At 29.6% G+C, this 11,664-nt stretch overlaps 1 protein-coding gene across 3 annotated transcripts; it reads right to left on the minus strand.

Annotated features, from left to right (window-relative positions):
- Nucleotides 1–336: 336 nt before the first annotated feature.
- On the minus strand, nucleotides 337–7,886 carry LOC119610351 (protein transport protein Sec24A). Of its 3 annotated transcripts, XM_037965704.1 has the most exons (16): nucleotides 7,542–7,886; nucleotides 4,474–5,332; nucleotides 4,181–4,343; nucleotides 3,607–4,117; nucleotides 3,421–3,523; nucleotides 3,212–3,338; nucleotides 2,984–3,093; nucleotides 2,684–2,915; nucleotides 2,456–2,613; nucleotides 2,162–2,387; nucleotides 1,841–2,094; nucleotides 1,401–1,769; nucleotides 1,084–1,316; nucleotides 835–932; nucleotides 581–719; nucleotides 337–507 (listed from the first exon to the last, which is right to left on the minus strand). In XM_037965704.1, exons 2-16 carry the CDS (start codon nucleotides 5,266–5,268, stop codon nucleotides 396–398), a joined length of 3,630 nt encoding a protein of 1,209 aa, XP_037821632.1. In that variant the 5' UTR covers nucleotides 5,269–5,332; nucleotides 7,542–7,886; the 3' UTR covers nucleotides 337–395. The 3 variants fall into 3 exon arrangements, with proteins under 3 accessions (XP_037821632.1, XP_037821552.1, XP_037821476.1); XM_037965624.1 differs by having other exon boundaries at nucleotides 3,607–4,343; nucleotides 4,474–5,290; XM_037965548.1 differs by having other exon boundaries at nucleotides 3,607–4,343.
- Nucleotides 7,887–11,664: the final 3,778 nt, after the last annotated feature.

Below are 11,664 nucleotides of genomic sequence, written 5' to 3' on the forward strand. Positions count from 1 at the left end.
TCATTTTTTTTTCCATTTCCACTTCATTCATATTAATAAATTACGATTAAATTAAAGACAAAACACACTTATGTATGAAGTTTTTTTGTTAATGTAAACAAAAACATTTTGAAAATCAATACCAAAAATGACTAAAGCAATTGGTATCGTTTCGTTAACTTATTTTAGATAAAATTTTGTGGTTTATGTTTTCATTTTCATTTTTTTCACGGGACTTTAAATCGTGTCCACTTTTATATTGTATATAAATCATTATAACATCAAAATTATACATTATTTTGTATCTTTTTTCTTTTAAGATTTTCCCTTTTTTTTAATTTCTACATATACTAAATATAGTTTTTATTATTATTAGCATTTATTTAATTTCAACTTATTTTCCATTTACTAAACTACTATTTAACCTGAGACCGTATGTGTTGCAAAAATTCATAATATGATAAACTAGATTCGCTGCGATCATCAACTAATTTCTCAATTAGTTGAGGTTTGGCTGTACTTGTATCCCTGCAAGAAATAATAAAAGAGATGTTATTCTATCAAGTCGTAAAACATTTATCATTTTAATGTAAATTATTACCTTATTATCTGTACAATGGGTGGATAAGGTTTTTCATCATTTAATTTCATTATAAATCGTTTCAGTGTATCATTTTCCGAACTATTAACATTTGGTAAACCGTAGTAATAGTCTGGCAATTCAGCAGTTGATTTAATGCCTGTTTTTAAAAATAATTTAATTTAATAATTGTATATAACATTTTTTATATATTTTGCTACAATCTTGCAATTTAAACAAATGTAACGTTATTGATATCTTTAATATAAACATACCGAAGACATTTTCTAGAATATTAACTGGTACATTGAGTCCAACGTATACCATAATTAACGTGCCGCAATCCATCAAGAATATTGAACGAGAATCCAAGCTAAAAAGTACAAAATAATTTAATATCAATATGAAACCTACTAAAAAGTATATTTAGAGAGAACCACATTTTTGGTTGACTCTCGTTCTATGAAATAGTTCTTTAAAACTTATTAACAAAGTTATATAAATATATGTATATTCAAACTTACTATTCAGCTGATAATTGCAAACGTTGAACAACTGGTAATTCGTCCTCATCATCAGCATCATCATTTGTAGGATTGGCATTTGAATTCTGATTATTGTTATAAAACAATACATCAATATTGTAAAACTCAGGATAGATAAACTTCATCAATTGATCTAAAGGTAGAGTTTTCATACAATCCATAGCAAACACTCGATCGTCGAGGCGTGTACTGGTGCCCACACGGAAAGCAGGCTAAAATATAACAAATTAATTTTAATTTAAATAATAATTTGTATTTTTCATAAGAAACAACGTAAGTTCAATCCATTTACTTACATGTTTCAACAAAGCCAAAATGTATAGTGGCATAAGAGACAAACTACGTGGTGCAATAAGTTGTCCAGTCTGGCCTGATGGTAAGTTTTGTGCAATTTTAAATGCATTCATTATATCGACTGTAGCATTAATGAACGCCTCACGGGCATCAACTATATTTGATGTTATTGACCGATCAACAGCCATCTTGGTAAGTAAACCGATTATAGCTTCCGTATCGGCTGAATGCATTACTTCAGGCAAAGATGCAGTCACTGGCAAACATACTGTATGTACACGTATGCGACGTTCGCCTTCACTGTTGGTATAAAGCAAGGCTGCTTGGAAGCATATTGTTTTTACATCCCTTAATGATTCCTCATAGGAAATCTAAGATTGTTAAAGTTGAAATAAAATTTTGTAAAATTTATTAATAAAAAAAATATTAATATCAAACTCACCTGCATGCCATAACCGGCATCTGGATTGACATTCGGTAAAGATAATAAATCTGTCGAACGAACAAAGAAATTGCCATGGAATGTATGTACTTGAAGGCCACGTGTACAACGTATACGCATTACTGCTTCAAAACCAATCTTACGCACCAAATATCGTTTAAAGCAATGTTTCAACGAATCCACCAATTGAGGTTTAGTCTTCTGATACAAGGGGAAATGGTGGACACAACCTCCGCTGTGCTTGCTAATGCCAGCTAATGATAAAAATAGTAATTTAATAAGAATTGAGAGTTTTCTTCTCGGTTATCAAGAAAAACTTACATATTGTTGCCAAATCGCTATATTGCTGATTTAATAGGAAAAGATCGACAGCTATTTGATAACCAGAGCATTCAAGAGCATAACGTTTATAAAAGTCTGTTGCTGGATTTAGATGAGCAACATCTTTGGCAGATCGATTGTTAGGATCTTCTCGAGGCTCTAAACCACCAGGACCCTTATTGGGAAGGCACGTTTGGAATACGGTAATACGACCACCAGACGCTTGCTGATATAGAAATAGTTAAATAATATAATTAATAGTTGCAACAATGTAATGGGTTCAATGAACATTACCATTAATTTAAAGGCTACTTGTAGGGCAGCACCTAAAGCTGAACCTGGATCATGGGTTTCAGCAAAACGTTTTGGCAATTGATTTAGTAAATCTTTTACTAATTCTTTGCATTCCTTAAGATTTACCAACAAATTATCGGGTCTTGGTAAAAATGGATCTAAAATTTGAAAAACGCAGGTGTTATTAAGGTGTTATTAAGAAAACTTATGCATGTAAAAACTATTTACCATCTATGTCCAATAAAGTCATCTCATGAGGTTGATTATAACCCTCAGCCATACTGTAGAAATGTACGTTGCTATTGAAAGCAATAAAACCAACTTGAGTGCGAGCATCGCCCGGCATATCATCCAAATGTTTCGAAAGCATCGAACAGACATTCTCCAAGTAACCACATTGTTGGGCAATTATTGAAACATCAAATAGGAATAAATATATTGCTGGCTGCGGTGGACGCAACTGTAATAAGAAATGAAAATATTAAAGTTATAAATCTACAAAATAATATTGTTGTTGCCGTTATTTACCATATATTCAGATGGTGCTATGAATTCAATTGTACTAGAACGTACTTCAGGACGACGAGTAACATCACCATATGTTTTAGTAGCTGGATCAAATTGAAAATCATCCGGCACTGAAAGAGTGTATTAAATAAATGACAGAAATAATTTTTGATTATAGAGTAAATATATCCCGGGAATAACATTAAAATTAATAAAATATTAAAATATAGGGTAAAAATTTCAACTTACATTCATTGACCCGATAGCATAAATTACACTTCCACATTTTACTATCGACAAAGTACACAAAAGGATTAATGTATGTACGACATAAACGACAGCGAACTATATTCGGACATTGAATAACTGGGAGGCTCTAAAAACACATTTTTAATAAATAATAAAAATACAAAAGTTTATGGTAAAAAAGAAGTTGATAAAAATAAAATCATACTTACATTAATATCACGGAATGGATGGATAAGAATACCCAAAGGGAGACGAGACTTTTGCAATAGTGCATTACTCTCGGGTATTTTAGCTAATGTACAACGCATTATACTAAGATAAGAATATAAAATATATATCAAAGTTATTTATATTTATTGCAAAATTCAAAATGTTCAACAATTTGTTTTACTTACTTGGGATTACAGTTAATAGATTCGTGAAATTGATTGTGTAAAACAATCTTAGGTGGTGCTACAGTAGCTGGTGAGAGTATATGACGATTCTGCATAAGATCTATAGTATCTTGACCCCATAGACGATTGAAACCCTGTTGAAGAACACTGCCACCTTGAGGAAATTGACCAGGCTGCTGCTGTTGCTGTTGATAGGGTTGATTTTGATATTGCAAAGGACCAGTATTTGGTTGTCCATTAAACATGCCTGGTTGTTGAGAAGTGCCAACAGGTTGTTGCTGTTTCTGTTGTGGATAATTATAAGCTGCAGAATATGGCTGTTGAAGAGGCGGCGGAGGTTGATGCTGCGGCTGTTGTTGCATCATTGGAGGCAGTTGTTGATTAGTTGGATACATTGGTTTACGTTGTTGGCCCATTTGAGTTTGGTTGTTGTTTAATTGATTTTGTTGCATTGTATTGTTGCTTGCTGTCGACGTTGGTGGAAGTGGTCCAGATGTATTTGTTGTTGTTGCTGGAAAATTGGCATTTTGTGATGGACTTTGTGGATACGACATAAGAGGAGATGTAGACGTACCATATGTTCCACTGGTAGGGGGTCGTAGGGTATTAGGCTGTGCTACTGACTGCAAGGGCCGACTGCCTGGTGGTGCTCCCGCAACATTGGGAGGAAAATTAGGTGCAGCAGTGGATGTTGGTGGTGGTGGTTGTACATTCAAAGCTGATGTTTTAAAATTATTCTGAAACGTGAAAATAAACATAAAATGAAGATAAAAATCGAACTTTTTTAACATTTTTAAGAAAGTTTTTCCATTTCAAGTCGCAAATTAATTGAGAAAATGATTAAATATAAATTTCTTTAATGCTCACCTGAAAATTGTTCACCTGTTGCTGTTGTTGTTGTTGCGAAGGCATTGGTACACTTTTTGGTGGCATTTGCATAGACTGGGACGATGGCAAAGATGTGGGTGGAATAGTCGGACCATTCATTCGATTAATATTTAAGTTTTGCATGCTGCCCGTTAGATTATTAACATTTGATGGTGCCGTAGTGTTGGTTAATGATGATGATGATGTTGGTGGTTGGTTGCCAATGCCAGAAGGTATAACCGGTTTAAATTGTTGCTGTTGGAGCTGAGCTGTGGGATGATATTGTTGCTGCTGTTGATTTAATTGAATAGAAGGCGAAGCAGTTCTTGAAGAATTTGCACTCGCTGTGGCATTAGTGCTTGCACCATTCGACATTAGATTATTTCCGGATCCAGGACCATTAGCAATGGGAGGCCTCATATGAGGTGGTAGATTACTAGTTACAGGACCTTGTGTTTGCTGCTGACTTGTTGGCGGCATTGGTTGTGGTCCATTCACATTCTGTGGAGCAGTATAATTTCCAATTGCTGCTGTTGGATTTGTTACAGACGTTGAGGTCATTGATGGTGGCATGTATTTGCTCATGTTGGCATTTATTGTAGGAGGCATTGCTGACATACCAGTATATTGTTGCTTTTGTTGCATTTGTTGTTGCTGCTGTTGGTGTTGTTGTTGTTGTTGTAGTGGTGGCAATTGCTGCTGCTGCATTTGTGGTACAGGTGGCATACCATTTACCATATTCATTTGTCCCATTGCTGGTGGTGGACCATAATTTGTATTAGCATATGACGACATTGTTTTGACCCTTTATTTTATTCTTTATTAACGAAACATAGAAATTGTGAAAGCGGCAAAAAGTCTTTAAAAAAGATGTTATTTTAATTAAAAGTTTGATGAAAATATTTCCTAAATTCTTATCTTAGTTTTGATTAAATAAAATAACATCGACCTTGTTATTTTTACACCTATTATAACAAAAATTCTATACGAATTTTATACTAAAATGCTCATACACTTTGAAATGAAAATCATTTTAGAAACATACATATATTAGTAAATTTTACGAAAATCGTTCATAATCTTATCTTTTTTGTTAAAGAAAATGTTAAAAAACATGTTCCCATAATTTATGAAGGTTATCAATGAAACCAATTATGTATAACTCTTATAAAATGTCAATGACTGACATTGTCTATTATAATATGATGTACAAACAAAGGACACTTTACACATTTTTTATATAGTTAAAAGAAAATTAAATTTATCTTATTAAAATATATTTGAATATAGATAATGTTATCTTGAATGTTACACTGGACCAAATTAGTTTTTAGCCAAAAATATATATTTGTATATTAAAAATACAATGTGAAACATCTAAATTTTAAGGACATTATGCATTCTCAAAATATTTTCCAGTTTACTGAAATCTTTAATAATATTAAAAGTTATTTTGTTTCACTGTAACACAATCCTTTAATTTTTTTACTATCTGAGCCTGGTCCGCTTATTGTCTCAATGACTACATATTTTTTTAGAACTCCACATAAGGCATATTGATCCTACACCCACCGTTAAAGTATAAAAGTTCATCGGTTTAAGTTTAAGTTTAATTGTCGGACACATTTAAAACTTTAGAGAAACACTTCATACTTCTTGTATTTAAAATATTTTAAGTTCAATACCATAAGGTGCAGTCGTGGAATGTATCTTTAAAATGTGTATGGTAAAACGATGTTTCACCATGAGCCTAAAGAATTCTTTGCTTTTCTAAACAAAACTATTATTATTTAATAAAGCAAAACTAATAAAAACGTATATTTCTTCGCCCTAAAATAGGTACGAAATAAACGGAAAAAAGAAAACCTACAATATCGAAAAACGTGCTTTAATTTGTTTGCCAAATTCCTTTATACGAAACTTATTTTGCGTAGTAATTATTTGTACGTTTCAGAAATAACGAAAATACTTGCATATTTGACCATTAATTGATTAAGGAAGAAAAAACTATAAAAAAAATATTTTTATAAAAATTTAAACGAATTTAAAGGAAAGTAAATAGTATTCATGAAATCCGTAAAGTGTGTAGGTACATATGTGGAACGCAAATGAAATGGCAATCAAATTTACACATTTAATGGCAATGATTTAATTTAAAAAGTCTGAGCAAGATCATTCAACTTTGTATATAACAAAGATATACAAAATATAAAATTAAATTTAAATACGAAATGATAAAAAACGGAAGTATGTCAGTATTGATATTGACCTAGATATTCTATCCACGACACTACTATTTAACACTCTCAATACTCACATTAACGCAGTCACACAAAGGTTGTTGAATAGTAAGAGAATAATTTTTTAATACTTTGAAATCGAGTCGATAGAGTATCAAAAATAAACATACGGGTCTATAGGAAAGAAAATAAAAAGCAAATTTATAATTGCAGAAACAATAAGAAAAAATTCATTCATTCACACTTAATAAAGAACACAAAAAATAAACAACTAGAAAAAATTAAATGATAACAAATGAACACTATAACGATGGTGTCCATATAAATAGAATGTCGTAACTACACTTATAGATTGGATGGCCCTACGTTTTTTCATGATCTTTTTTTAATTTGTACCTACATGTTAATGAAAGGGGGAGATTGGGTACATCTATTCCACTGTACCGGCTAGACATACCCGTGACGTAGAACAACATAAGATGACGTCGTCAGTTGATTTTATTTTCTTTCTTTCTTTTTTGACATTTGCCTTTGACACACAATTTGTATGAAGTGGGAAAAACAAGAAAACGCAAATTCACGGGGTGGGCAAAACGTACATATACGAACGAACATACACTCACTCACTAAATCATACAACACAATGAACTAAACTGAGAAAAAACGATAATTGGAATGTGCATCCATCACGGGCACACGATATTTAGTCTGCCTAATACGAACGAGCAGAAATATATACTTTGTATGTATATTTGTTCAGTGATTTTATTTTCAATAAGAATATTTTTAACAAAATATTATTCAACACAAAATATTCATCGCAATTACCTCGAATAATTTTTCTTTCTTTACAGTTTATCTGTATTTTTTATTGAAAAAGATCCTTGTAATTTAACAAATTAGGGGTTTCAAAGTTCGAGAATAAACACTGCTATTGCTTTATTAGTATCTCCTCCCTTTTGCTTGAGAAAATATTATTTTATTTAAATTCAACACAAATTCTGTTTAAACTATTGCAAGTTTTATATTTTAATTATTATTTTTGCACTTTTTCAACTCTTTATTAAATATTTTCTGCAGTTTTCTTGAAAAATTATAATTTTTCGTTTGGCAAAAAAACAGACAACTCAGCTCTCAGTTGACAGCTCAGCACACACCAGATCCCTGCGCTGACAATCATTAACGGCGGCGGCCGCTGACACATAAAAAATCGTCTTTAGCCGGCAAAGTTTATAAAAACGGAATCCGAGTAATTAAAAAGTGGGATTTTAGAAGCAAATATTTTAAAAATCGGGATTTTTAGATTTTTTCATATATGTAAATTCAGGACTTAATACAACACAATATAAAAAATCAATATTTTCTGCGTCGAATGGAATAAATTTTTTTATTCAATAAAATAATTTTTTATATTTTTTGATCTATTTTTAGATAAATCTTAAACACTTACATAGTTCTCCGAAATCTTTCTTTTGCAGAACGCGCAGTCTGAAATATATTCTCTTGTTGTTAAATAAGCAGTTCAGATAGATTTAATCGATATTTGGTAGATATTTGGAACTTTCGAACAAGAAGAGTTGTAAAGTATTTCGAATTACATATTTATAAAAATATAAAAAGATGCGAAAAGACTTTCAAAATTTTTTTTCAAAAAATAATATTGAAAACCTTAATATAAATTAAAGAATAAAAATTTTAAAAGACATTTTTGACATCTTTTTATCCTGACAGTATAAAATAAAAATAATACAAAATATTTCACAAATCTTCTTGTTCGCATGATATAAAATTTGGCATTGTTTGATCAGCAGAAAGAAGTATTTTAAAATATTTTTTGCAAAATGAAAAATAACTGAAAAAGGGACACAGGATCACGAAATTAAAAACAAAAAATGCAGTTTTTCTTCATTAAATTTATAACTTAGTCTCTTTTTGTCGGACGGTGTTATAATTAAATCAAATTTTTAATTACTTCGTCAATAATTCCACAAATATTTGTTTACTTTCAGAGATACTACACGTTTTTCAATTAAAAATTTTAAATTTTTATTATGAATTTTAAAAATATTACTTTAAATTGAGATTTTCTATTTGAATTTTTTTCTTCAAATTCCGAAAAGCCCAATAGGAAATTAAATTTTTCGTTTGAATTTCAGAAAATTCATTATATTCAGATCTGTATTTGTAAAAAACTGATGTTTATAACAATTAACTTTTAGGCCGTTAATTAATTTCATTAAGTTATCTAAAATTTTCAGGGCTAAATATATTTCAATTAAAGAAATCATGTTATATTTCTTAATATGTTATCAATTTGAATTTAACGTTTTAAGCCGGATTCACAATGCTGCTCATCATCTAAGATATGTATCCAGTTAAATGGTAAAAAAAATTTCCTCCCGATTTCGTTTCGATATCTATTACCAATATACGTTTGATATTTTGAAGAGATCCATGTGAAAAAAATAATACTGCATTATTAGAGTCATTCTTTAAAAGTTGGTTGGATGAATTTTTCGTTCTTCCTAGTAAGGAAAATTCGGACGTCAAAAAAAGTTCGGACGACTTTCCAAAAATATTGGTGCAATACCTATGTACCTTAAAGTATTCCAATCGGCCCATAATCTCTAATATGTCAGTTTGTTCGTCCGTCTGTTTATCCATATAAACCTTGTGCGCACGCTACAGATCGCAATTTTCAAAATAATTTGATGAAATTTGGAACAAACATACTCTTCTATTGACCCAAGGACAAAATCGGTTCATTATTTCACCCAGCATTCATATAACCGTTCCCCTCCGAATAAAGCTTTTGAGCTTATAATCATGTTAAACATTATAATATGTATCTCTACAAAAATCACTTTTTTTGTGTTTGCAGTGAAAATACGCAGGCCTTGTGTCAGTTAGTTTTCTATGAAAAGTGAGCTGGAACCACGCTTAGCAGACTGGAAATATATCAGTTCTGCGGTGTTCCACTACTTGCAATAAAGAAACAGATTAGTGAAAATTGCTACTCTATTGCTCGTGACCGATGGTCGCGTGAGCAAACTTGCTCGATAGCTAGTGCGCTGTGACCCCATATGGATCCATGCAGGTATAAATATCTCCTTGGTCTTCATAGACTACAACTAGGTAAGCTGTAGTCTATGAAAGTAAAAACTCGGGCTGAACACAAACTGTTGATGTTTCTTCAGAAAAAGTAAAATTAAAATTTTCGGAATGAAACTACTTTCAGTATAATTGAAATTTTTTTTGTAATTAGTACCTATTAGTTTTACAAAATAATTTAATTATGTGTTATAATAACCCAGCAAAAAAATTCTAAAATTAAATTAAAACCATTTCATTTTTGTGTAATTTTAAACTTTTATTAATTTAATAAATAGCATTTCTCATTAAATTTATTTGTGCCTCTTAACTACATTTCTGTTTAATATTTATGGGTACAATATTTTTTCTTCTTTAAATAAAAAATGAACCACTTTGCTTGTCCAGAAATACTTATAAGAAGACATTTTGAATATTTTTGCAAATGACTGTGATTTTACATACCAAAATATTTTCTTAGACGATTTTTGGATTAACAAAGTAATTGCGTTAAAAAATTACAACCCAAATTATATACTTGTACATATTAAAATGTATATATAGAGAAAATAAAGTTGTATGTTCAAATTTTATTTGAATTATTAAAGTAGTAGATTGGTGTGTATAAATTTTATTTGAAAATTTTCAATTTACTTACATGTAATTATGTATATATTTATTTATTTATTTGTTTTCTTTTATGTATGTGTGTTATTTTGTATGCATATAAATATGTATGTATATATAAATAATTATTTATTATTTTTTATTGTATAAATGCAAAACTATTCATATTTATAATAATATTAAAAAAAAATCTGCACAATTTTAAAATAAATTTTAATATATTTTCTTTTTTTTTGGTTATTGATTGTTATTTTTATTTTTTATTTATTTATTTTTAAACTTTATCATGCAAGTTTGCTAACAATAATAATTAATAATTTTCTTTTTTTAATATTGTGCTGGAATTTGTGCTTAATTAATATAATAAAAAGGAAAATGTTATATATAATTTATAATTTAATTGAAATTAAATTATATGTAAATGTATATTTATAATACTTTAATTAAAAATCTTACTTTGCATTGTTAAATTGCCTTTTGAAATATATATTTGTATTGTGTGTATGTAATTTCTTTTTAGTAGGATTCAAATGTTGGTTTTTTTATCTTAATCATCATTTTTAGTTTAAAGGCCATTATATTGAAATTGTCAATGTACCATTATGTGTTTTTTTAATAATCTATTTTGCATGATATTACAATTAATAAATTATATTTAAAATTATCCAACCTTTAGAGATATCTTTTAGATTTAAATAAATAAGCAGAATTTTTATAATTTTCCAAAGTTTTGATCATTTACGAGAGTTAGATATTCCATTTGACATTGGCACGAAATTTAGGGAGTTTATTTAGCGTTCTTTCTATAGGTTTTTCATATGAATTTGCTTCACAATCAGAAATCAATTTTATTACAATATTTACTTATTGACGGAAACTGTTCGATTTCCTCTAACAGAAATCTTAGAATATTTTAATCACGGTAAGTATTAGGTTCTTTCGTTCCTAATGTAGGACATTTTATTCTCATCTGAAGTGAAAGGATTAACTTGAAATATATGCATGCCTCTTAAGTAATTTGAGTTTTGAAAACTTTAGAAAATATTAAGTGCTCTTTTTCTTGGTAACTGATAATTTAAATACATTTTGAAATTGTTTATCATATTTGTTATGATTCGAGGGATATCGTGTTTTTGTGTAATTTTTTCATTATTTAATGTATCTCTATATATTTATGCTTAAAAACTACAAGTCTAATGTTTGAATCGTTGTCCTAAGATTGTTACTACCACTG

Source organism: Lucilia sericata, unplaced genomic scaffold (assembly GCF_015586225.1).
Source record: "Lucilia sericata isolate MDLA Ls3-8-SP2 unplaced genomic scaffold, ASM1558622v1 Contig000002F_arrow, whole genome shotgun sequence".
Classification (NCBI taxonomy): domain Eukaryota; kingdom Metazoa; phylum Arthropoda; class Insecta; order Diptera; family Calliphoridae; genus Lucilia; species Lucilia sericata.